The following is a 27997-nucleotide window of genomic DNA, read 5'->3' as shown; positions in this document are numbered from 1 at the left end:
AGCTGAGGCTCCTGCCCTGAATGCGGGTCCCCAGGATCGCCACCAGAAGACCATGGCTCAGTTACATCCTCTGGGTCTGAATAGACTGGATAGGAATACTCATCCTCGTTGTTGCCATCACCCTCCTCCACATTAGAATGAGTGGGTGAAAGTTAATGTGCTTGTGGTGATACAGGCTCCATAGAGGCAGAGGCACCAGCAGAGTCCATCTTTTTCTTAAGTGGAATTTGGAAATGCTCCAATTGTGGTTCAGGGGTGATCTTTCTTTTAAGGAGAGAGAGCTTGCCTGTGTTGGCGTCGATGATCACTTCTCGACGCTCCTCTTCTTCCAGTGGTTGGTGCCGTGGGCTTGGAACCACTAACGATGCCTTCGGCGTCGAAGATATCTTCACGGGCACTCCGGCCCCAGGTTTTGCTCTGAAAGCCTTCGGCGCCGTCTTCGGCGGCAACGTGAACAGAATCGGCGTTGGCGTCTTTGCCGGTTTTTGAAGAGGCTTGGGCGGCACAGGGTCCTTCGGCTAGACTGTTGCGGCCCCTCCCTAATACGTTGAAGGGACTCCGTAACCTTCTTAGTGAACGAGGCGGAGGGACGCACCGGCTCGAGAGAGTCTTCTGAAGCTGGTTTTGGGATGGCGACCAATGACGGAGTCTTCGGAGCCGACGCAGTCGCCCCCTTGGCCTTGTCGAGTGTAAGCGAGGCAGTGAGAGACTTGGGGTCGTCCTGCCGCTTCCTCGGGTCGAGAGTGGCCTTCTTATGGTAGTCGGCCTTGATGGGATCGAGTCGACTCTTATGTGCGTCGACCGTCTTCGGCGCTGACGCAGCCGCGTCGGTCTTTTTAACCTTTGGCTTCGATACCATAGTCTTCGGGTCGGCCATTTTGGCGTGGCCCTTGAGCTCCAAGGCCATCTTGGATTTCTTCGGCGCCGAGGCCTCCGAATTCTTCGACCCGACCAGCGCGACTAGTCTGGCGTCGAGACCGATGGTTTCACTTTCGGTTTTTGTACCGTGAGTGGTGCCGTATCAATGTCCGTGGCCGGGCCGGAAGGCGGAGCCGTGGGACGGGAATCAAGGCTTTGGGTAAGGCCCGAAGGCGATCCCTCGGCCTGGGCCTTAGAAAGGTGTCTGGCCCCAGAGTCAGTTTGAGGAAGCTCCTCGTCCGAGCTATCCTCTACGGTGGCAAGGGCCCCGTCGTCGTCCCCTACCTCGACGACTTCATCGAAATCCTCGTCTTCCGCGCCGTAGTCGTCCTCGACCTCCGACGCCGGGTTAGATTCTGTGATCTCCTGGATAGTGTTGTCGCCGACATCCTCCGTGTCGAAGATGTCTGCCGGAGGGGGTGCCGATCGCTGGGCCTGCAGTCGCGCAGCTCGGCGGAGCTTGAGTGTCTTCTTTGACCGGAACTTGGAGCAGGCCATACACTTGGCCTCGTCGTGGTCCGGCGACAAGCACGTATTGCACACTGGGTGCACGTCGATATGTGGGTACTTCGAGGCACACACCGGGCACCGTTTAAATGGACTTCGTTCCATGATGAAAGTAGGTTGGATGTCGTGTAGGCCCGTCCGCGCCGAAAGCACGCGGAAGGGCAGTGTTGGTTCGGAGCCGATGAAACAAACGAACCCGAACGATAGACAATACCGACGCGAGTCCTAAAGACCTTTTGGTCTCAAGTAAGGAAAGTTAAACAACTATCGATTCCGACAGAGGGAACCGAAACACATCCGAACCCAATGGCGGAAAAAAACAATCTGGGGATGGAGTCGATGCCCATGCGCACTGCAGTCCAGGGGAGGAGCCACCTATCTCGTGATACTTCGAAGACTCTTCCAGGACAACAATGTGCAATCATCCGGACCCAACACTAGGCGGCGATCTATGCACAGATATGAATTCAGCAGCCCACATGTCTCGAACAATACAATCTTGCGGGGTCCATCGGACTGCTGAGAGAGGTGGCCTGGAGGCGGAATCCTGTGAGGAATAAGAGACAAGAGGCAGCGGCGGGATAACGCACTGAAAAGGCTCCCGGAGCGACGAGCGGAGACCCGCGGCGTGGGGCCTTTGAAGCCGGGGAGCAGAGTGAGTCGGAGATCCGCCGGCGGCCCCCCGGGACTTGCGTCCTGTCCGGAGCTGGGCGCCGGATTTGCCGGGCGGGGCCGATGCCCGGAGGACACTGACGGCGGAGGCCTGGGACCCCGCAGATCCCACTGGATGGCGGCGAAACCGTAGAGGTATGGTGAGGGGAGTGAGAAGAAGCGCGCTGGGACCCGAACCGGTGGAGGCCCAGCGCTGGGAAGTGCCGCCATTTTGAGGTACCCGCCTGGGACAGCGAATCGGTCCTTACAGAGGGCAGACCCCCGGGGACCCCCCCGCGGCCCTGTTACCCTCTCGGACCTCCTATAATTGACGGACCGGCCCCGCTGAGGGATCCGGGGCGCGTGGGCCGGAGGACGGGAGGACACGGCCTGGTGACCACGGGCCTGTACACCGGGTGGCAGCCGGGGCGGGGAGCTGCCCCTCGCGCTGCACTCAGACTGTAACACTGATCGGCCTGCTGCCTGCGGCGGCCCGGCAGGGGATCGGACCCCTTGAGAAGGCCCTGGCTGCAAACTGGAGTAACCTGCTAGCCGGCCTCTTATACCGAGGGAGCCGAGGTGGCATTTCTGCGGCTGGCATACGGAGAGCCGGGGACACATTGGCTGAAGTGCGGAGCCGGAGAGGCAGAAACAGCTCCGGGAGGGGGAAACGGTCCAAGCGCACCATGTCCGGAAGGGCCCGAGACACGTGGAAGCCCGGGGGAGCTGACGGGGGCCGGCCCACAGGCGGGTGCGGGAGCAAGCAGTAGCGACCCTAGCCTGGGCGACCGGATGGGACCGAGTGCCCAACAACCTGATAAACTGGAACTTATCCTTCAGGAGATCCGAGATTCCCGACAAGCGCTGGAACACCAGTTGGGAACCCTCACTAATAACCTCTCCCTCCTAAAAGCGGACCACGGTAAGCTGGCGGACAAGGTCAAAGACCACGGGCTTGCTATTGCGGACCTCACACCCAAGGTGACTGAACACGACACATTCATCTGGGACATCCAGGGTCTGGTGACAGCGTTGATGGAGCGAGTTGAGGACGCGGAGGGCCGCAATCGGAGGAACAATATACGGGTCATCGGTCTGCCAGAGAAAGGTGAGGAACCGCGGGCCGAGGAGTTCATGGAGCAGTGGTTCAGAGAACATGTGGCGACTGACGGACTCTACCCATACTTCTGTGTGGAACGAGCGCATAGGATCCCGACGGGACAACCTCGGCCGGGGCACCCTCCTCGCCCTCTCATTGTCCGTATCCTCAACTACCGAGATAGGGACGCACTACTGTGGAAAGCCCGAGAGAGGTCCACCATCCATTTAGAAAACCAGAGGTTATCACTCTATCCAGACTACACGAACATGGTGCAGAAACAGAGAGCCTCCTATATGGAGGTGAAGAAGAAACTGAGAAGCGCGCAACTGAAATATGCCTTGCTCTTCCCGGCCCGCCTGAAAGTCATCCACAGGAAGAAATCTCACTTCTTTGAGAACCCAGCGGACGCTGAAGAATGGCTAGAGGTGATGGGACTGGACGGCAGCCATGAGGCATCCCAGGAAGAGATGGCGAGAGCATTGGACAGAAATTCGAGAGGTAGCCGCCACTCCTCGTCTGGATCCGGAAAGGGAAGCACGGAACGCGGTCCGTCGCAGACTCACCAGCAGGATGAACGACAGGAGGCCATCTCCCTCGCCGGCGCCTTCAGGGACGACCCGACGAAAATAACCACAGACTCTGAGGATGCCACAGGACACTCAGACTCTGAAAACAGCGTGGTACTCTTCCCAACAATCACTCCCAGAGCTGCGGACGATCTCATAGACAGCTAGCCCGGATGGGAGGTACCCCGCACCGATGCAGAAGTTCACACATGGTATTTTTTTTGTTATGCTGGCTTATAGCCCTGGACACCGGTATCTGATTGAGCACGGGGGTGAGGGGCGATGAACAGACACTGGCCCACCCCCCGAAGCGTCCCATATTCATTGGAAACAACACTGTATTGGATACCAAGGGGTGTGGATTGAGGCTGCCTATTGACAAGTATATTAGCTCTGTATGTCACTACACTGCACTTCCCTTTTAGTATTAAGCGCCCGGCCGAGCTACCGTTGAGCCGGTGGAGACCAGACCTAGTAACACAATGACTACAAGTGTGCTGGACCTACCCCCCCCACGGCGAAGGCACAAATGTTTGGTTTTTTATGTTCATAATGTTAATGTTAGGCTCAGCAATGTCCTATGGCACACAGAAAAACCCAAAACAAAGTAAAAATGTTTTCATATTAATTATAAAGAAATTGTCATAATTTAATAAAATAAAGCTTCTATTTTTGTACCATGCACAGTGTTTCCCTATAGTCATTGCTGTCTCTTGTCAGGTCTTGTCCTCCAGTTAAACCAGTTCCTAATTAACCTGTTTTTCCAAATATTGTACTTATCCCGAATTAGGAACTCTAGTCGGGGATACCCCTTCCTTTCTTACATATATATGTCCTATGGCTGCGCCAAGTTTGTTTTAGAAATGTTAAAGGTCTTTCTAGGTGCACTCTCCTTGGTTCAGCTCCCTGGTGTTCTAGACACGAGACCACCCCTGGGAATTACTCCATCGCCCGATGATCATGGCTTAACACTCTGGAAAGTACAGGGTTATCACCTGGAATGTGCGAGGGCTGGGGGCGGTGCAGAAAAGACATAGGGTCCACTCTTACCTCCTCAGGCAGCAGACACGTTGCCTTCTTACAAGAAATGCACCTCACGGCCTCTGAGGCACAAAAGATGCGGAAGAAGTGGAGAGGGACTGTATATTCCACTTCATACTCAGCATTTTCCAGAGGGGCCACTATCTGGGTGCGTCACGGGACTCCATTTACTGCAATAGAGCAGAAAATAGATGAGCAGGGCAGATATATCTTGGTCAAAGGGACCCTAGACGGCCAACTGATTGTTCTGGGCTGTATCTACGCTCCGAATTACGATCAGGAATCATTCCTACGGACGGTTGTCAGAGCCCTATCCCTGTGGGCGGACATACCCTGGGTGCTCGGAGGGGACTGGAATGCGGTGTTAGACCTGGCCCTGGATAGATCACACCCACCCCTACAGGCCGCCGGCGCCGCCAAGCTCACTGAAACATTCAGGGCGCGAGTGGAAGGCTGGAGACTTAGTGACATATGGAGAGAGGTACACCCCACACACAAAGAGTACTCCTTCTACTCCCCCGTACACGGCTTGCACACACGTATTGACCGTTTCCTATGCACCCGCTCACTGACCCTACTGAGGAGTGTTCCAGAATACTTAGCAAAGACTTTCTCGGACCACAAGCCCCTCAAATGCACGATTACTTGGAGTAGAGTCCCGACCCCAGTCCCTACGTGGCGGCTCGACCCCCAGCACTTGGAAGACGGCCCAATCAAGGCGACTATCTTGGAGGCCCTGACACAATACTGGAAGGTTAACCGGGACACTGCCTCTTCTGAGGCGTTGCTGGCCCGAGTAATCCGCGACAAGCCGGACACCCCAGTCATTACCCAAATCCAAAACCACAGAGGTGACCTAGTGAATACCCAATCTGACATTAACTGGGCATTCCACGACCACTTACAGGCTCTGTATGCCCATAAGGAGACGGACGACCCTACACATATACCTGACTTCATGAGGGACCTCCCCTTCCCCCAATTGACTGCGGAGGTACAGGAATTTATAGAGGGCCCCATCACCCAACATGAGATACGCGTGGCCATCACACACCTAAATAAAAACAAAACTCCGGGCATGGATGGACTCCCGGTGGAGTTCTATTCAACTTATGCCGGCATACTAGTACCGGCACTGGAACAGATCTACAGGGAGGCCTTCGAGAGGGGTCATCTGCCGCACACAACCATGCAAGCCATAGTAATTTCTATCCCTAAGCCAGACAGAGACAACCTGGAGATTGCGAACTATAGACCCTTATCTATGCTGGCCACGGAATATAAAATCCTAAGCAAGGCTATTGCCCTACGCATTGAACCCCACTTGACTACATTTATTCATTGCGACCTGTGCGGCTTCCTCCCGGGGCACAGTACTTCCCTCAACACGAGGCGCCTGCACGCCATCATGACAGAGTCACCTGTCGAGTTGACGCGGGCGGGGTGTATCGCATTAGACCTCAGACAAGCGTTTGACTCGCTCTCTTGGCCCTTCATGTTCGAAGCCCTGTCCCGATTTGGTTTTCCAGCCCCGCTGATGCGGTGGATTAGGCTGCTATACTCTGGTCCTACGGCCAGGGCAAGAAACGGACGCCATGTGTCAGCTGAGTACCCGGTCCATCGGGGCACCAGGCAGGGATGCCCCTTGTCCCCGCTGTTGTTCGTGTTGGCGCTGGAACCACTAGCCATTGCACTTCACCAACACGCGGTGGCCCTGGGAATTCCCGTGGCAGGGACGTCCCACATTCTATCTGTATATGCAGATGATATGTTACTATACCTCCGAGGTCTGGAGGCCGACCACACGTGATTAAGTGACACCTTCCCTCGATTTGAGACCGCATCGGGACTGGCCATTAACCCGGACAAATCTGTGGGGTTTTATTTCCCCGAGGGGCCTAGTCTGCTCTCTCTGCAGTTCGGCACTTACTCGATCCCGGTAGCCCAAACCAGCTTTAAATATCTGGGAATCCGCATGTACCGGAGATTGGAGGACCGACTGGACAGTAATATTTCTAGGGCCATTACTGGCCTTCGGGGTAGTGTTGGCTTTTGGACATCGCTCCCATTGTCTGTTACGGGACGCATTGCAATAGCAAAGATGGTAATGCTACCACGTCTGCTATATTATTTTGTGAACCTACCCATTGCACTTCGCCAACACGCGGTGGCCCTGGGAATTCCCGTGGCAGGGACGTCCCACATTCTATCTTTATATGCAGATGATATGTTACTATACCTCCGAGATCTGGAGGCCGACCACATGCGATTAAGTGACACCTTCCATCGATTTGAGACCGCATCGGGACTGGCCATTAACCCGGACAAATCTGTGGGGTTTTATTTCCGCGAGGGGCCTAGTCTGCTCTCTCTGCAGTTCGGCACTTACTCGATCCCGGTAGCCCAAACCCAGCTTTAAATATCTGGGAATCCGCATGTACCGGAGATTGGAGGACCAACTGGACGGTATTATTTCTAGGGCCATTACTGGCCTTCGGGGTAGTGTTGGCTTTTGGACCTCGCTCCCATTGTTATGGGACGCATTGCAATAGCAAAGATGGTAATGCTACCACGTCTGCTATATTATTTTGTGAACCTGCCCATATACATTCCGAGCCGTACCTTTGAATCCCTTAACTCCCTATTCATCACCCTTATCTGGGGGGCAGGCAGACGGCGGATTAGCCTGCGGAAACTACAACTCAGCACATCCCAGGGAGGACTGGGAGCCCCGGACTTCCAGGGCTACTTCTACGCCAGTCAACTCCAATGGCTGTCTTATTGGCTGGCCGGGAGGAATCTCCAAGAAATTGGATGGACAGCAAGCCAGCTTACACGGGGCGACCTACACGCCCTATTGTTACCCAGGAGCAGAATCCCGCGAGAGTGCCACCCATTGCTCCGTACTGCTCTTCTATGTTGGAGAAAGGCTTTAGCCTACACGTCCACGACCAAGTCATATGCAAATAACATTCCACTGCTGGGCATACCGACTACACAGGGACGACTAACCGAACGCGCCCTCAGGGACTGGACGGCGAACGGGATTGAAGGCGTGGGCAGTTTCTTCGGGGACGACCTATTGTTAGACTACCCCGCCTTCGTGCACGTGACAGGGACCTCGGACAGACATTACATGCTAAATGCCTCTGTCTCTCATTACATCCGAACTACCTGGGCGCCACAACGCATTCACCCACAACAACACAAACTAGTACACCTGATGCACTACATGGGGGCCGGTGGTCACTTGGTAAGATGGCTGTACACCGGGATTAGGACTCACACTGCACTCTCCCTCGACGCGCTGAGGGAGTCCTGGTCACGGGACACGGGGAGGACTTCACGGACGCAACTTGGCGGGTGGCCCTAGAACACCCAAAGAGAGTCTCTCGAAATGTGAGATTTAAATACATACAGGACATGATTCTTCACAGGGAATACCTTACCCCGGTCAGACTTCACAAGATGTTCCCCACTGCCTCCCACCAGTGCCCACGATGTAGAGCGGACGAGGCAGATTTCCTCCACATGCTTTGGTCGTGCCCACGGCTAAGTGGGTACTGGAACGAGGTGTGCCAGACGCTGCGAGAGGTGACCCAGATACAAGTGATGGAGAGTGCGCTGTATTGCCTGGCAGGTGCGCGGCCTCGCCCTAAACCTTTAAAACCTAAGCTGAGATTTGTGGACTTGGGCCTCCTTTAAGCAATTAGAAAAATCACAATGCAGTGGAAGTCCCCGAGAGCGCCTGGAATAGAGGCATGGCGAACAGATGTAGTGAAATGGGGCAGAATAGAATGTGCAGCCCTTAAAAAGGAGGAAGAAGGTGGGAGAGGAAAATCCCGATGGCACTGGACTGGGAGGTCATGCTACTAGAATTAGAGGGTACGGACTAGTCGCTGTCCCAGGACGCCTGACTGCACTAAGACCCTGAGAGTAGGTTGAGGAACGTACCGGGCCCAGGGTTGGAACAGGGGTGGTTGGAAGAACTTCTACTCCATAATCCTGGGAGAGAATGGACAACGTTACGGAGCAAACGCTAGACCTGTTAGGAGAGATGGAGCACCACAGTTGGTAGGGTAGGGGAGGGATAGTTGGGGAGCGAGTGGGTGGGTATAAATACACGTCCTGCAGAGAACAGAGACATTCCCTACGGCACGCAAAACTGGAGAGTTATGTTCTAGAGGTTGACGCTACGCTCAATATGTGTGGTTGGGGAGAAAAATGAAAAGCATGATGTATTGTACATCTGTCGTAAATAATGCATAACAAGGTGATGACTGCACATTCACGAATAAAGTTAGTAAAAAACAAAAAAATACTTTTGTCTCGCACTTTTCAGTCGGAAAGAAGGCTTGTCACCTCATATGGAGCAGTCATTGCATTGCATCCATATAAAGCAGTAAATGTTAGCCTTCAGCTGCTCGCGCTGGAAAATAGGGACAGTAGAGAAGCTAGAAAATTTAATGACAGGATGCTTCTGGCTATTGAAGACTTTCTCTTATCAATAGTTACAAAAGAAGGGGGACTAGGAGTGCTTAAAGGTCCAGCATACAAGCTCCTTAAATTAGACATAACTTAAAATGAGGCATGGAGTTCCTGAACTGCATACCTCGTTTTAAGTAAAGTACTTTCTCTTATCACCACTGTGGGCACCGGGTACATAACCATTGTAAAGGTAGTGATGGGGCTTGGGAATTCAAATGCAAATCGGCAGGTGCCAGACTTAAGATGCAGTGATAATAATGTTGGTGGGAGCGCACATTAAATTTCTCCAGCTTCTATTTTTAATTGTTCTTATTCTGCCCTGCTGCAGTTTGATGTGACTTTCTGGCTTTGGTAACGCAAAAATGTAGACATATGGTGATTAAAATATTCCTGTTCTAAAACATCTTTTACTTTTGATTTGTGGTTTGCATTGTTTTCAATTTATTGGCAGTTAGGAGAATCAATAATTTATAAAGGTTTATTTTATACAGGCTATGCCCCCGGTCGAGTCTGTTTTGAGAAGTGTGCTACTTTTGTGAATTTGCATATCGGACTTCACTTTCCACCTCGTTTAAATGTATTATCTTTGTCCAAATTGAAAGCCTATTAATGTAGTATTGCCTTGAAGAAACTGACCCAGTGAGAAGCTTGCCATTCCAGGACCCTGATTGGCCTTTTATTCAAGATAGGACAGTAGCTTATAAGAGAGAGGAACATAGGGCAAAGTATGTATAGCCTGACAGCTAGAGAGAGAGGAACATAGGGCAAAGTATGTATAGCCTGACAGCTAGAGCAGTGGAGGTCGAAGCTGGAGAACCGGGTTCGATTCCCGCCAGTGCTGCTCAACATCCTGAGATTCACTTAATCTCCCTGTGCCTAACAAAAATGAATGTGTACTTGTGTAACAGAACTGGTGCTATGTAAAGCGCTCTGATACCTGATATCTTCGGGTCTAGTTTGCGCTATATAAAACTCTAAAAAAAAAAAAATGTAAAAAAAGGTGTCCGACTTGTGCTTCCAGTAAAGCATTAATGTTCACATAGTAGTGTTCACTGAATGTGTTGATAGATGACAAAGTAGCTGCTTTACGATTGGTGCTAAAGGAATATTACCAAAAAAGGGAATTGTAGTACCTTTCTTACAAGTAAAATGTGCTATAGGTATATTTAAATACATATTACAATTTATTTATTTATTTATTTATATGCTTTTACAGCGCCTGAATAAACCCCCGAAGGGGTATCTCTGCGCTTTTGCCAGTGGAGGAGACTGTCCTGTGCACGATCGTTTCAGTGACTGGGGAAAAGTGGAAAGATTAACTACTACTAAAAAGATGGGTCTTGAGGGTTTTACGGAAAAGAAGGTGATTGGTAATGGTTTTTAATGTAGGGGGAAGGGAATTCCAGAGCACTGGTCCAGTGTGTGCCAAGGCCCGGCCTCCCTGACGAGACTTTCTTATTTTAGGGACCTGTAGTAGGTGGAGGCTGCTGGATCGTAAGGAGCGGCCAGGGATGTAGGGTTGAAAAGCTTTAGAAAGATATATGGGGCCCTTCCCTATCAAGCATTTGTGAATCGTACACAAAATTTTAAATTTAGTGCGTTGCCGCACAGGCAACCAGTGAAGTTTAGCCAGTAGAGGTTGGGAGGGGGTCCTGGGTGGAACATTGAGGACTAACCTCGCCGCCGTATTTTGGACTACTTGGACTACAATCCGTCTTAAAAATTAGTTTATCAAGGTGTGTTTGAACATAGGCAACCAACAGTTGCTTTGTTTATTGAATGGACTTAGCACGCTCAATAAGGTATATAATGGTTCTTCCAAAATCTGAAGTAAGTACAGCGCTCTCTGCAAGTGTAGTTGGATGAAGGAAGGAAACAAGCACTGGCGTTGCCAATAGGTTTCGCATTTGGAAAGTTGGAGCTATTGGTTTTGTAAATGACATTTTATATTTATATATTGTTATTGACAATGCCAATAACGATATATAAATATAAAATGTCATTTACAAAACCAATAGCTCCAACTTTCCAAATGCGAAACCTATTGGCAATGCCAGTGCTTGTTCTAATGGCTCTCCGGCGGACTTGCAAAATGTCTAATTGTATTGTATTGTATTGTGGTATATTTGTATAGCGCAAACCTGTCACCACCAAGGGCATCCTGGCGCTTTGAACGATGAACCAGCAAATTCAGCGACTTAGCCTGTCCTGGGGAAAAGGTAGGTTTTTAACGCCTTTCTGAAGGCTAAGAAATCCTCAAGACTCCTTAGGGATATCGGCAGGGAGTTCCAGAGTTTGGCCGCCGCTACTCTGAACGATCGGCCACCCATCCTCACTCTCTGGAAACGCGGTACTACAAGTAGCCTGGATGAAGAGGAGCGTAAAGCTCGGGGTGGAAGGTACCAGGCGAACATTTTCCGCAAGGGGACCGGGCCTAGGCCATGGATAGCCCTGAACACAATGCACGCTGCTTTATAGCGAACGCGTAGATGGACCGGCAGCCAATGGAGTTCCTGTAGCGCTGCCGTAGAAGAGCTGTGGTAGGGGCGGGAGAGGGCAAGTTTGGCAGCCATGTTTTGCACTCTTTGGAGCTTGCCCAGAAGTGTTACCGGGGCCTCCAGAAGTAGTGCGTTACAATAGTCGAGTCGACTTAGGATGGTGCTCCGCACTACTTCGGGTCTGGCTTGCTCAGGGAGGAGGAGCAGAACCTTGCGCAGCATGCGGATCAGCATCATGCACGTTGAGGTGGTCTTATTTACGTGCAGATCTAGCTGCAAGTTGGGCCCAAAAATGACACCCAAATTGCGCGCCGATTGTGCAGCTGACACCGTCTCTGGGAATGACGAGGGCCAGAAGTCGTCTGGGAGATCTCGGGGAACTCGGTCGTTGGAACAATACAGGACCTCTGTCTTAGTTCCATTAAACTGCAACGTGTTCAATCGGAGCCATTCCGCTGTAGCCCGCATGCACCGGTGGAAGGTATCCAATGGGACTGCATCCTGTCCCTCCAGTGAAAAGACCAGCTGGGTATCGTCCGCATAATTGAATGCGGAGATCCCAAATGATTTAATAAGCTGGACTAGAGGGCGGAGGTAAATATTAAAGAGTATAGGGCTGATGGCTGAGCCCTGAGGTACTCCTTGTCCTACTCTTCGCTCCTCTGAGCTGAAGGGAGGGAGCGATACCCGTTGCTGACGGTTGTCCAGATAAGAAATCAGCCAGTCCCTGGCCTTATCTTTGACCCCGCACTCTTCCAGCCTCAAGATCAAGGTAGGATGGCTGACCGTGTCGAACGCGGCCGACATGTCGAGCAGCACCAAAAAGGCTGCCCGACCACTGTCGACTCGCGCCCGCAGATTGTCTAACACGGTCACTAACGCGGATTCCGTCCCATGAGCTGGGCGAAAACCGAATTGCGTCTCATCCAACCAGGTGTTCCCTTCTAAGAAGCCGGACAGAGTGCGGGTGACCAATTTTTCCATGATTTTGACTGGAAAAGGAAGCAGGGAAATTGGCCGGTAGTTGGAGAGGCAAGCGGGGTCAAGCGTAGGTTTTTTTTAAGAGCGGAGATACCACTGCCTTTTTCCAGCAGTCCGGTACAATCCCTGTTTCAAACGACTGGCAGCAGATGGAGTGCAAAGGCTGGAAGAGTTCCTCCTGAAACACCCTCCAAAGTTTTGGAGGAAGAGGGTCAAGAGGCGAGCCAGATGAGATCGTAAGAGCCAGGCTGCCAAACTCCTCCAAGGAGGGAAGGGGAAAGCTACTCAGCTGGGGTCGACTGGCCTCAATCGCCGGAGCTCCCAGGCTGAGGGCCTGGTCCTCTGGTCGGGGTCGACTGGAAGGCATGGCCGGAGCTTCCAAACAGAGGTGAGAAACCCTCTGCAGGGGTCGACTGGCCATCGCCTCCGGAGCTCCCAAACCAGTGGTGGAATTGACTGGGTCCTGCAAACCCTCCAGGATTTTGCAGATTTTCTCCTCGAAGGCATCAGCAAGTGAATCAATACAGTGACAGAAGAGGACTTTGTTCAAAATAAAAGAAATACTCAAGTTTCCCGCTAAAATTGACAATTTCACCCGCCAAAGTACTACACACGTTTGAGAAAGAAAGGCGTCTTTGACAGTAGTTGCTTAGCTCCTGTGAGCCTAAATAAAGCGACCACCTGTCCGCTACTCACACGGACTGCACGTAAATCCAGCCTAATCTCGGTTGTCAGTCTTTAAATGTTGGTCATTAGTTAGCGCCGGGATGCCTCGTTTGGGGGTCACTATTCCCGCTTTGGCAGTATAGTTCGTTCATTTGTCCATAAATTACAAGTTCCGGGTCACAACAAAGCCAACCCCCGACAATGAACCTGTCTGAGGGCGTGAAGGACTGGTTTACTATGAAAGGTGATTTTGGATTGGGGACCTGATGGCGCCTTAGCCAATCCCAGTCTGAGGCACATAATTCCGAATAACCGATTGGCTATGAAGTCTGCACGTGTCTTTTTCTTGTTATTGTGATTGTTGTCGCCCTGGAGCTCAGCTGATACAGGAGTTAGTGCTGCGCTCAGTTTGGTGTTTGGTTAAGGTTTGTTGTGTCCCCCTGGGCCTTCTAATGAGTTATTTTCGTTTTGTGTGGTGATGATATATCTTGTCCTAACGGCTAGTGGTTCTATATAGGCGAGAGGGACAGCTATAGTAAGTTATTTAGAGGGCGAGGTGTAGCGAGGTTGACCCTGGTCCGGAATGACGGCTAGTTATTGATTTTATTGTATGCGTTTTGAGGTCTCGCCTTTTCCATTCTGTTCGTAGCTTTCTGTCAAAAGGCGCACAATGCCCTGTGACCGTAGCTCTGTAGTAATGCTGACTTCAGCATTTTACCGCCATCGCTGGAGATGTTTTATGTGCGTGGAGGGAAGCCGGATGGGGGCGTGAGAGCCTGGTAGGGGGGCGGGAATGCGAGCGAGGGGAGGCAGGCGGATTAGGGAGATGCGCGTGCTTGGTGGTCACGTGACCCGCTTTTGTGGTCACGTGACTCACATGCACTGTGAGAAAACCGCAGTGGTTTGACGAGTCGATCAAGCCCTTGAATTTTCGCCTATTACATTCACAAGCGAATGATAATAGGCGAAACCTAAAAAGGGAGCTGAATAGGTTGATTAACTAGAAAGGGTGACACTACTTTTGGCAAAACGACAGGGTGACTTTAAAGATCCACTCTATCCTGGTGTAGCTGAAAAAATACTTCAAGTGACAAAGCCTGTAGCTCCTAAAACTGTGTAAAGATGGGACTAGTACCACGATAACCACCTTCATTTAAAGTACTGAAGAAGACAGAAATGCTTTGGATCAAAAAGAGGTTCAATAAGTCGAGTAGAACATTTAGGCCACATTAAGAGATTGGTGATATTAGGGGGGGGGCTTAGCCCTTTTAACCATTACATAAATGTTTTGAGTACTACACACATTTGTGACTGGCAGAATCCCTGCTTTTGTTGGAGACTGGGTAAAATGCCCTTGGCTTTATATTTCAGTGTCTTGTTTCAATCTTGATTATCTCTAGCATTTCATCTACCCGAGGACCAAGAGGTGCTGCCAGTCAAAAGGTAGACTTATGAGAGGTTGCTGGATTTCTAGCCTAAAAACAGACTCTAAGCCATGCATGACAGACACCACATTACGTTGTTGGTGTTCACCTGCCTTGATGCTGTATCAGCTGCATCTAAGGCACATTTAATTAGTGCACTGGATAGAACTTTCCATACCAAAACTATTAGCTATTTTCTTTTGGGTGCCAGAAACGTGTGGTAGCAGTTCCTCTATCATTTCCCAGTGATCTCTGTTGTATCTAAACAGGAGAGCAATGCTATTAGCACTAAGTCAGTAAGTTGATGCGCCTAACACTACATGTTTGCCAGTTGAATCAATGTGTTGTCGTTGCATATCTTGTGGAGGCGGTGGTCACCAATTTGCTGCACTAAGTATCTTTTCCAATCTGTATATACTATGCACTAGTCAGATGGGAAATGACCTCGTAAAGATAATCAGTCCTATGGTAAACACCTAAAGGTCTTCGGCTGTTTGAATGGTTACTCTTTCCCAATTTATGACTTAATATCTTTTAACCACTGGTATTTAAAGTCTGGATTTTCTGTGGTACAATCTAACATGGTCTTTAACATGGGCAGAAATGGAGTAGTATGTTCTTTCTTGTATAGTGTTTCAATTTTAAAATCCTCCTCCTCGTAAATGGGTACGTTGTGGTGCTCTGCTGCTCTCACTATTAATATGTGGTAAGTGAATATATCATTTAGAGAAAGCCTTTTAGAATCCGATTCTAAAGAGGGGTCATAGTTGTTAACCCGAGCATGTTCAAGGATACGAGCAGATATATAAAGCATGCTGCTGTGCATTCACACAGCGGGCACTTTGCTTGTGCACCCAAGGCAAGCCCATCTGCGCCCAGATCGTGGCCAGTGCCAGTCCGCCTGGTCTTCCCCCACACCCCTCCTGAAAAGCATAAGCAAGAGATACAAAATCATACAAAGCATCTGAACCCCATTAATTGGGATTGCATAATCAACACTTCACCCAGGCCAAGTGTGCATGTCACTTTATAGTAAACGTTGACATTTGTTAGTGTACAAAAGCTTTGCCGTTGTAAGGCTACACTTGCCTAGTGATATAAAAACGTTTTTCCTTGATGCTCTAAATAATCACTGTACAGGGATTATTATCTCAATAGATCAGACACCTTTATAAATGTAAAATATAAAAGAAAAATTTAAATGAAAAACATTTGAGTTAATAGATTCAATCCAAAGAATTTGCTGACTACCAACACAATCCAGACCAATAAACTGCAATATCTGATGACCAAATAGAGGTTACTACTATTACTGCATATCATCTACCTCCAGGTCTTTCTCTTTGTTTCTGAAATTTTTCAGTTCATTGTGGAATGCATACATTTCGGGAGGACCAATGGACTTCTCAGTAGCTTCAAGAAGTTCAATCTTGGAGAGTTTTGCAAATTCTCCCACTTTATCCTAGAGAAAATAAAACAAAACTTTACACCAAATTCTGTAGCAACAGGCAAATCAAGCATAGACAGGGCATACCGCCAGGAAGCAACATTTTCACAGCAGCACTGCACACCAGCACACATCACACTGCACATCAGAATAGCACACATTAATACAGAACACTGAACACAAACCCAACAAAGTTGGGATATGCAATTAACTGCATACTGACACATCCAACAGCACTTGCTACCGTCAGATACTTTTAATATTTTCATACATTTGCAGTCAATGGGCATGTTAATCAACCAAGTAACTATGTAGCCAATTTGGTGCAGCACCATAAACGATGCTACAGTATCATACTAATAGTAGATTGCAACCTATACAATTGCTAATTAACAATCAAATCCCCAAATCAGTTATTAACTTTACAAAACAACACTAAAGTTCCATATTTTCAAAAGTACTTTCATTCAGTCACATAGTTATGAACAATATATAATAAAGAACAATCAACTAAAACAGAACAACGGTTCTCTATCATTAGAGTCTCATTCATAGGAAATTGTTATTACATTATGTACAACCCAAGAAGCACCCAAGTCAGCACATCATAATCGAAAGGCATGTGCAAGCTATATGTGTACCAAGCCAACAATCATCTCAAATTTGTATTGATTTTGCCCACCATCCTACAAGATGAGTACTCTTAACTATTTGTCAATTACACCTCCAGATGACACTTTTTGTGGCAACTCAAAAATACCACCTGCCAAAGAATTTGCCGAACTTTATATTTCATTACTTAATCAGCTTCATGGAGGAACTCAATTTAACTTCAAATTTTGGTGGGAAATATCAAAAGTACAGAAAATGGAATCTGCCTTATCTACTGTCCATCATCCTTAGACGAAATGGTTAAATTATAGTCTAAACAGTAACACTTAATCTTTGACCAAACTGATCTAGTCCTAGCTGAATTTGCTTGTAACAATGTCATGCATTCGACCCTGGGAACCTCTCCTTTTTATTGTTCATATGCTTACAACCATGTTTTCTACCAATAAAGAATCCAACAAGCACTGCACGTCTGGCGCAGTACATTCAACACATCAACAATATTCAAAAGCATTCAGACATTTGCAACAAGCTCAAGATGCTATGTTAGTAAAAGCAACTTAGGGAAGAAATGAAACAGCCAGCATATCAAGTGTATAATCTCATCTGTTTATCTACTCATAATTTCACATCGCTGAGAAAGAATGGGGCGTTATCACCCAAGTACACAGGACAATTCCATATATGGAGATCATCAATCCTGTCACACTGAAACTACAATTATCTGCACACGGAAAGGTGCACCCATTTTTCATGTCTCTTGAAACCCTGGCTACCTGCAAGTTATAAGATCACCCTGCTCCTTCTCCTCAAGATGCTGGAGAGGATAATAGTAATACTTATTAGCTTGGAAAGAATATGAACAAGATGATCAAAGTTGGGAAGATGCCAAGTGAGTGCACGCTGCTAGTCTGGTCAAGGCTTTTCATGTAAAAAGTATTCTTTTCGTCCTCAACGTGTTTTGAATCTTTGAGGGTCTTGAGTACTAACAAGGATGTGTCAGCACTTCCTTGAGCTCCTGTCCCGTGTCCGAGTGCACTTACAATGAAATAATGAAATCTGTTTTCCTACAGCCATGTTACCAAAATGTAGAGGAAGACTTCGGTCAACAATGACACCAAAGAAGTAGAGACACCTTTTTCATACCATCTGCCCCGTCACAAACCAACAGAGTTCTCCCACAATGCAAACTCAGTGACATTTGACAAAAGGATGAATACCATTCACAAAGAGCCACTACAAAAACAAACTCTGTCTCAAGCCCAAAAGCTTAGCAACCATTTAACAATAAACCCTGAAGCTCTGCGGATTACTGGTAGTGTTTCTATGCTGTCTTGTTTGAAGACAATCATATGCAGTTTGGATTTTGCTCCTGACTGGCTTCCTGTCATTTATTACAGACTTCAGTTTTGATTTCCCAGTAAACTTTTCCTGTTTTTGTGCACCCACTTCTCTATCTACCCACTCCTCTAACTAATCAACTTAAATTTTCTATCAGTTTCTCTGTACTGGAAGATTTTCTGCAACTTCAGTCATTCGAACAGACTTCTCTATTTACTGGTGGAGGAAATTAGGATCAACTTTTATTGTTCGCTTCCATCTCCATCCTAGACAAGATGGATGACAGCTACTATATCTTTGCATTCTAGCAGGCTCGCCCGTACCACACTTTGTACTCACACAAATTATCAGCAGCCAAACGTTATTACAAAGTATTTGAGACATCTTGATGCTAGGATTACAGCTACTCTGCCTACTTACTTACTTACCTATGCCTACTATCCCTCTTGCATTATAGACCATCAACCAGGACTCTCCAGACATTTTTGTACTGGGCTTTTCTTTCAACCGGACTTCCGGTGTAACCCATCTCCTTGCAGTCAGCCTCAAGGCCTCTACGCCAGGTGTTTCTTGGCCTTTCTCTTTTACTTTCCCTTGAGGGTCCAATCAGGGCTTACTTTGTGCTGTTGGATACTGGTTTGCAGAGGCTGTGGCCTATTCAGCGACTTTCAATGATTTCTTCATGAGCAGGGAGTTGGAAAGTCTGCTGCAATCGGTCATTGTTAGACCTGGCACCATTGGCGTGGGTCCCCCTTCCATTTTTTTGCTGTTGCCTCCTGTGTTTCTGCTGGTCAAGATGCTTTGGGCACTTTGTAACTGCTAATTAGTGTCAAAGTGCAAGTGCTCCCTATTGTAAATTGTTGTAATGGATTAGTGACTCCATGATTGGCTTATTTGATTTACTTGTCAGACCCTAGTACAGTGCACCATGTGTGCCCATGGCCTGTAAATCAAATGCTGCTGGTGGGCTTGCAGCACTGGTTGTGTCACCCACAGAATCAGCTTGTAAAGTGTGGCTCAGGCCAGCCATTGCAGAGCCTGTGTGCAGCCTGGGGCTGCAATGTCGAATTGACAAGTGCACCCACTTGCCAGTCCCTAAACCTTCCCTTTTCTACATGTTAGTCACCCCTAAGGTAGGCCCAAGGTACCCCATGGGCATTGTATGTAAAAGGTAGAACATGCCCGGATGTGTATGGCATGTCCTGATAGTGAATTACAGTCAATTTCGTTTTTCACTATTGCAAGGCTACCTGTTTCCATATGCCGGGATGGGCAGTTTGATTATAACATCTCATAATCCAGGGAACATGGGAGAAAAACGAATTTAGTATGCATGAACTCAGAATGATAAAATACATATTTTAGTTAAGTTGGTTTTAACATTCGGTGTTTAAAAATAGCACTTTTAGAAAGTAGGTATTTTCTTGCCTAACCATCCAGCCTGCCTCAGCTAGGTTTGTGTATTCCATGCCTGGTTTGTGAGTGACAGGGGCTGAAGTGGCTCCAGGAGGCAGAGTGAGTCAGCACTAGGCTGAATAGACCTATCTGCATTGGGAGTGGAGGGAGGAGTAGCACCTGGGCATGAATAGGGCTGTGCCTGCCTTCCACAATGCTGGCTCCACCTCCTGTGGAGTGTCTGATGAACCTGACCCACACTGACAAAGGAAGAAGTTGTGCACTGGCAGAGATCACCCAGAACTGGTTTGGACTAGGTACAGACACTCTCTGCCTTCAGAGATAAATGATTTGTGTGTATAAAAAGGGGGACCCAGACCCCAGAACTTTAGATCACTTCTGGGAATCAAGACAAACCTTTGCCAAGGAGAAGAACCAAAGTCGCTGAAGGAGGTGACTGCCCCTGTGCTGTTTTGCTATTTCTGGGGTTGGCCTGCAGTGGTTACTTTATTTGCCAAGGAAAGGGAAAAGGACTTTTGTGAACTTTTCATAATCCTGAGGAAGAATCTCCAAGGGCTTGAAGTGTGCTTGCCTCTTGCCTGAAGTCTCAGGGATACAAGACTTCACCACCAGCTCCCCTGAATTCCCTTGCTGGAAATTCTACCTGCAGAGAGGTGCCTACTGTTGTTTAGGCCCTATGAGAAGACTGCATGTCGCTGGGAGCTGGAAGCGCGACGCAACGAGGAGAAGGGTATCCCCGATGCAGCAGTCGCCATCGCATCGCTCAAGAAGCGTGCCGACACCGCAGCTTTTCGCCGTCGCATCACCGATGAAGCATATCGCATCACTGCAGAAGCGTGCCGCAGGGCCTGTCGCGGCTCATAAGTTACCGAGGTTGCCGCTTGGCCATCGGGCATGCACGCATCGGATCCAACGTTGCTGCACTGCATCAAACACTCCATTTTGTTACATTACATCGGATCATCGCATCGCATTCGAGGCGCCATCTTGTTGCATCGTAACCGGGCCGCAGTAAGAAAAAAAGCATCAACTCCCCACACAGTAAGGAAGCGAGCCTCAACTCCGCTGCGCAGCAGTAAGGAATCGACGCATCCACTCATCCGAGTGTAAGCAACTTCCCTGTGAACCTTTTGTTTGTTTTCCGTGATGCATCTAAGGTACTTTGAGAGCAAAGTGTCGCATTTACCATCTACATTGAACTAAGCTATTTTCTACCATTTTAAAGTCCATTTTTGATGACAGTATTGAGGGTTTTTGTCGTTTGGTCTTGTGTTAAGTCTAGTAAAGATTACTTATTTTTCTAAACTGGTGTGGTGTCCCAAGTCATTGTTAATAGAATGATTTGGGCACCAAGTGAGGCAAAGGACCTGCTTTTGTTCTGGAAGTAAAAATAGAAGAAAGTCAAGCCAAGGCTTGCAGGTGAGTGTGGGATAATGCACTGTGTTGAATGCCACTCTTACACTTTGATCTAAGCTCTGGCTTGGGTTATAAGTGACAACAAGTAGAGCTACCTCCCTTCCATGCAGTGGGCAGACTCCAGCCTATCTGATGTCTGGAAGATCTTTAGATTTAGCAGAACAGAAGATATGACCTTTTTTTATGGTGAACATATTGATTGGAAATGCAATAATGAAATGGAACAGAATTACTGATAACCTTCAGTTTGTTGAAGGGGTTTTAGTGTTTTCACTGTATTACTGTATGTGTTCATAAATGCTTTACACAGTGCCTCTGAGATCAGGCTTTTTAACACCAACGTGAAGTCGGACCTTCTGTTTGGAGCAGAAAATTCGATGATAACAGTGACCACCACCAACAAAGTCCAGACCTTCATCAACACCGCTGTGAGGAAAATCATCCAAATCAGCTGGTCATACACCATCAACAACAACGACTGTTAGAACCGTTAGCACTGGCGGTCTCCAGTTGGCAGAGGTAGTTACCTTTGTCCAAATAGGGACACTTACTTCTAGTCAGGGTAAGGGGCTACACTTCTAAAATAACCCCTGCTCACTCCCGTGGTAGCTTGGCACGAACAGACAGGCTTATCTCAGAGGCAGTGTGTATAAAGCCTTTGTGAACACATACAGTAATACAGTTAAAACACTACAAATTCCTTCAATAAACTAAAGGTTATCAGCAATTCTGACCCATTTTATTATTGCCTTTCCCATCAATATGTTTACCATAAAAAAAGGTCATATCCTCTGTTCTGCTAAATCTAAAGATATTCAAGACATCAGATAGGCTGGAGTCTGCCCTCTGCATGAAAGGGAGGTAGCTCTACTTGTTGTCTCTTATGACCTCAGCCAGAGCTTGGATCAAAGTGGAAAAGTGGCATTCGACACAGTATATTTTCCCACACTCACCTGCATCCAAGCCTTGGCTTGACTTTTTTCTTTTCTTACTTACAGAACCAAAGTAGGTCCTTTGCCTCATTTCGGTCCTTCTCAAAACATCTCAAATGAGGAAACTCCCAGGGCTCATGTTTCAAACCTACTTTTTCTACTTTTCTTTACTTGACCCTTGGCAACATGGATCCATACAATGAGTTGAATCTCTTATTCCTTATTCGCTTGGTACCCAAATCATTCTATTAACAATGACTTAGGAAAGCATCAAAATAAAACCCTATCCCACTTTAATTCAGTTGTCTCTTGGATAAAGATCAATTCCTTGAAAGTTAACACTGACAAAACCGAGGCTTTGATATTTGGAAGTCTACCTTACTGCTGGTCACCAAGCTAGTGGTCTGCTGAGCGAAGTACTCCAACCACAAAGGTCAGAAATAAACTCAGATTAATTTCTTCCCAGTGTCTTTTTCAGAACACTTCAACCAGGTTTCATTATACATTACTATTCTAAAAGGTTTCAACTTATCTAAGATGCTGTCAATGCAAATATGAAACGTGGATACAAATATGAAATTGAATAAGAAGAGAACAGCCATGTTTTTAGTTGTTTGTGGAATAAAGAAAATTGAGATTCATGTGCAAAGTCAATAGGACGTTTGTTGTAAGGTCTGGCATTAGGTAGAATGTGCCTCGTGTATCCTGGGAAGGGATAAGAAAAAAAAACTGAAAAACAGATTGAGCAGGCGTTTACTGCTGTAGACAGCATTCTAATAATACAGGTTCAGAGTTGCAGGCGACACAAAGGCTAATACAGAGACTATTAAAAAGTGATTCCTTGCCAAAGCAAGCCAATGCATATCCACAATGTGCCTTGAAAAATGCTACCGGTCGGATGTTTCTAAAGTAAGCCCTGGAACCAAGGTTTGAACTAACAACTGAGTTTTACACTAATGCAAATGCTACTTACCAGTATGCATCTGTTCTTGGCATGTAGGGCTGCTGACATTCATATCTGTGCATAGATCGCCGCCTAGTGTTGGGTCCGGATGATTGCACATTGTTGTCCTGGAAGAGTTTTCGAAGTATCACGAGATAGGTGGCTCCTCCCCTGGACTACAGTGCGCATGGGCATCGCCTCCATCCCCAGATTGTTTTTAGCCATTGTGGCCGAGATGGAGTGAACTATGTGAGTGATGACCATGCTATGAGCATATATATGAACACTGCAGCTGCTACAGGCGCCGGGGAGGAGGGCGGGCGATATGAATGTCAGCAGCCCTACATGCCAAGAACAGATGCATACTGGTAAGTAGCATTTGCAGTTCGAGGCATGTGGGCTGCTGAATTCATATCTGTGCATAGAATACATAGCAGTCCCTCCATTAGCGGCGGCCGCCCGTGCCAGCTGCAGCAGTTTGGAAAAGTGTCTTGAGAACAGCCTGCCCTACAGCTGCCTGCTGTTTAGAGTGCACGTCTACACAGTAATGTTTTGTAAATGTATGTGTGGTAGACCATGTGGCTGCTCTACATATGTCCTCTAAGGGAATGTTACCAAGGAAGGCCATAGAGGCCCCCAACTTTCTGGTGGAGTGGGCTCTTGGTGGAATTGTAAGAGTACGTTTAGCCTTTGCGTAACAGATCTGAATACACTTCACGATCCACCTAGTAATACCAGCCTTGGAAATAGCGTTACCTTTGTGGTGTGACGCAAAGGCAACGAAAAGCTGCTTAGTCTTTCTAAAATCTTTGGTCCTGTCAATGTAATACATTAGTGCCCTTTTGACGTCAAGGGTGTGGAGCATCCGCTCTGCCAGTGACTCAGGATTTTGGAAAAACACTGGCAACTCAATTGTCTGGTTCATGTGGAATTGAGACACAACCTTGGGTAGAAATTTAGGATTAGTGCGGAGCACTACCCTGTTGGCATGGACCTGGAAGAAAGGTTCCTGAATTGTGAGGGCCTGCAGCTCACTCACCCTCCGTAGCGATGTAATTGCTACTAGGAAAGCCACCTTCCAAGTCAAGAATTGAAGTTCGCAGGAATGTAGTGGCTCAAAGGGAGGACCCATCAGCCTTGTAAGAACCACATTGAGGTTCCATTCTGGAGCTGGAGGGGTCCGTGGTGGAATGACCCTTTTGAGTCCTTCCAGAAAAGCTTTGATAGCAGGCACCTTGAAAAGTGAAAGGTGCTGTCTATTTTGCAGGTATGCGGCCATCGCAGACAGGTGAATGCGAATAAAAGCATAAGCCAAATTACACTGGTACAGATGAAACAGGTAACAAATGATGTTCTGAATGGAAGCATCTAGTGGATTCATGTTGTGGTTTGTACAATAAATGACAAACCTCTTCCATTTGGCTGCATAACAGGCTCTAGTAGTGGGCTTTCTTGCCTCCCGAATGATGTCCATGCAATCCGGGGGAAGATTGAGGTAGCCAAACTCTAGGATTTCAGGAGCCAGATCGCCAGGTTGAGCTGTTGCGGATCTGGGTGCTGAATGTCGCCATGGCTCTGCGTCAGAAGGCTGGGTGTGAGGCGAAGCCTTTGATGCGGTACCACGGACAGTTCCAGAAACCTGGTGTACCATGGTTGGCGAGCCCACGTTGGAGCAACCAGGTTGAGGGTCATCGAGTGTTGCCTGAGCTTGCGTGCCACCAGCGGTATCAGGGGTGCTGGGGGAAAAGCGTACGCAAATTTGCCTGACCAGTTCATCCATATCGCATTGCCCTGCGATTGCGGGTGTGGGAACCTGGCGGCGAAGCTTTGGCATTTAGCGTTCTCCTTTGTGGCGAACAGGTCTATTTCTGGATGACCCCATGTCTGAAAGTACGGCTGGAGTACTGATGGGTGTATCTCCCACTCGTGCATCTGGTGGCTGTGCCTGCTGAGCAGGTCAGCCATCTGGTTGTCCTTGCCTGGGAGGTGTTCTGCCATGAGAAAGATGTTCCTCTGAATGGCCCACTTCCACATGCTCTGAGCCAGATGAGACAACTGTGGAGAGTGTGTACCTCCCTGTTTCTGAATGTAGTACATGGCTGTCATGTTGTCCGTCCGGATCAACACGACCTTGTTGCACAGATGTACTTTGAACGCCTTTAAGGCCATGAAGATTGCCATCAGTTCTAGCACATTGATGTGCATCTTCTTTTGCTGTGGTGTCCATAGTCCCTGCACTGTGTAGTGGAGTACATGCGCTCCCCAACCCTGGAGAGAAGCGTCCGTCGTCAGGATAATCTGTGGCACAGGCTCTTGGAACGGTCGGCCCTTGCAAAGGTTTTGTGGATTCCACCAATGCAGAGAGTTGTATGCCCGACCGCTCACCAACACTAGGTCTTTCAATTGGCCATGAGCCTGAGTCCACTGACGTGCTAAGCACTCCTGAAGCGGACGCATATGTAGTCTCGCGTGCGGGACAATGGAGATGCAGGAGGCCATCATGCCGATCAACTGCATGAACACTCGTGCTGGAAGAGAGTGTTGAGGTCTGAATTTTGGATCAGCGATAGCATGCTGTTGATCCTCACTGAATTTGGCTGGGCTGTAGCCACCAGAGTATCTATGGTCGCGCCCAGATACTGCCGTATGTGAGCGGGCTGGAGATGGGACTTTGGGTAATTCAGTGAGAATCCCAGATCGTGCAGAAGGTGGATGGTTTGGGACACGTGGTTGGCGCACTGTTTGTACGACTTTGCTTGAATGAGCCAGCCGTCCAGATAGGAGTATACGTGGATGTTCTGACGTCTTAGGTGCGCCGCCACCGTCGCCAGGCATTTTGTGAAGACCCTGGGCGCTGTGGTGACCCCAAAGGGCAGGACCTTGAACTGGTAGTGCTGGTCCTGAATGGTGAACCTTAGATACTTCCTGTGCGAAGGATGCAGTGGAATGTGAAAATATGCATCCTTGAGGTCCAGAGTTGCCAGGAAGTCCCCTTGCTGGAGCAGTGGGAGAACCTGTTGCAGAGTAAGCATATGAAAATGCTCTGACAGAATGTACATGTTGAGAGGTCTGAGGTCCAGTATGGGCCTGAGAGATCCGTCCTTTTTTGGGATTAAAAAGTACAGGGAGTAAACCCCTGTTCCTCGTTCTTGCAGTGGAACGAGCTCTATTGCCCCTTTTTGCAGCATGACCTGAACTTCCTGCTGCAACAAGTGCAAGTGCTCGCCGGACATAGGACGGTTTCTTGGAGGTATGTTTGGTGGGATGGAAGTGAGTTCCAGACAGTAACCGTACTGAATAAGAGATTTGACCCACCTGTCCGTGGTGATGGACCTCCACACGGGCAGGAACTGCTGGAGTTTCCCCCCGACAGGTGTTGTGTGGTCGGGGGGCAGTGACAAGGCGTCACTGTTTGCTGGCGGTGGAGGACCTGGAGCTGTTATTTCCACGTCCTCTGCCCTTGACGTTGTTGCCACGGTATCCACCCCTACCCTTGTTGGTGTATGAGGTTTGGGTGTTAGCTTTATAGAATTGTGTGGATTGTGACGCTTGACACCTTGAGGTGCCTCTGTTACTGGAGCGGCGAAAGGAACCACCCCGAAACTGCTGGGACTGAAGGGCACCCATCGATTTAGCTGTGTCAGTGTCCTTCTTCATTTTTTCTAGTGTGGCATCTACTTCAGGTCCAAACAGGTGGTCTGGATACACCGTTTGGTTGAGGATGGTGGTCTGAATGTCCGGTTTAAAGCCTGATATTCTGAGCCACGCGTGCCGGCGAAGCAGAACGCTAGTATTGATGGCCCGCGAGGCGGTATCAGCCACATCTAGAGCACATTTGATGGAGGCATTAGTAATGAGTTTACCCTCCTGAATCAGCATCTCTGCACCCTCCTTATACTGATCTGGCAAGTGTTGTAGAAGTGTTTCTAGGGTGTCATAATGCGCCCTATCGTAGCGTGCAAGTAGCGCCTGCGTGTTTGATATGCGCCATATATTGGCTGCTTGTGCAGCAATACGTCTCCCAGATGCCTCAAACACCTTGGATTCTTTGTCAAGGGGAGGAGCATCACCCGTGGTCTGTGAATTGGCCCTTTTACGTGCGTTGGAGACCACCAAAGAGTCCAGTGGCAACTGCCCCTTGATGTATGTTGGGTCAGTGGGCGCCGCCTTGTATTTTTTATCAATGCGAGGATTGATGACTCTTGCCCGGGTGGCCTCCTTGAAAACCTCTGGCGCATGCTTTAGCACACCTTTGAGCATTGGCAATGTCTTGACTGTCTTTTCAGCCACTGAGAAAGTGTCAAAAAGAAAATCGACATCCACTGGGTCGGCGTGGAGGTCGACATCATGGTTGGCCGCAGCTCTTTCAATCAAAGCGTTGAAGGCTGCAGAGTCCTCCGTTGGTGAAGTCTTTGCAGCAAAAAGCTGTGGCTCGTGCCCAGTCTGAGGGTCTGCAGGGTCGCCTCCAGCTGACCATGGCTCATTTACCTCCTCTGGATCCGAGTACGCTGGATAATTGTACTCCTCCTCCTCGTCCTCGTCACCCTCTCCAGGGTTAGAATGAGTGGGTGAGAGTCCCAGACCTTGTGGAGATGTAGGCTCCTGAGGGGCAGAAGCGCCCGCAGAGTCCAACTTCTTTTTAAGTGGAATATGAAAATGTTCCAACACCGGCTCCGGGGTGATCTTCCTTTTAAGGAGAGAGAGCTTGCCTGTGTTGGCGTCGATGACAACCTCTCGACGCTCCTCTTCCGCTAGTGGTTGGTGCTTTGGCTTCGACACCACCAAGGATGGTTTAGGCGTAGACACCAGCTTCAAGGGCACCCCGGCCCCCTCTTTCGGAGCGAAAGCCTTTGGCGGCGTCTTCGGCGGCAGCGTGAAGTGGATCGGCGTCTGCGCCTTCGCCGGCTTCTGTGGAGGCTTCGTCACCACATTCTTCGGCCCGAGAGCCACGTCCTCCTTCCGAATGCGTTGCAGGGACTCCGTGACCTTTTTGGTAAAGGGCGGGGAGGGCTGGACTGGCTCGAGCGAGTCCTCCGAGTCCGGATTCG

The 27997-nt window shown here is 48.7% G+C and overlaps 1 protein-coding gene across 1 annotated transcript in view; it reads right to left on the bottom strand.

Moving 5' to 3' along the window:
* Positions 1 to 27997, bottom strand: part of SMC5 (structural maintenance of chromosomes 5) — a 628567-nt gene that overhangs the window by 491463 nt on the left and 109107 nt on the right. The window contains exon 5 of the mRNA XM_086961254.1: positions 16170 to 16304. Within this exon, the coding sequence (XP_086817380.1) occupies positions 16170 to 16304 (135 nt within the window). The remainder of the gene's footprint in view (positions 1 to 16169; positions 16305 to 27997) is intronic.

This window comes from Lissotriton vulgaris, chromosome 3_1, assembly GCF_964263255.1.
Source record: "Lissotriton vulgaris chromosome 3_1, aLisVul1.2, whole genome shotgun sequence".
Classification (NCBI taxonomy): Eukaryota; Metazoa; Chordata; class Amphibia; order Caudata; family Salamandridae; genus Lissotriton; species Lissotriton vulgaris.
Note: the sequence above shows the minus strand (reverse complement) of the source record. Positions and strands in the feature narration are given on the sequence as shown.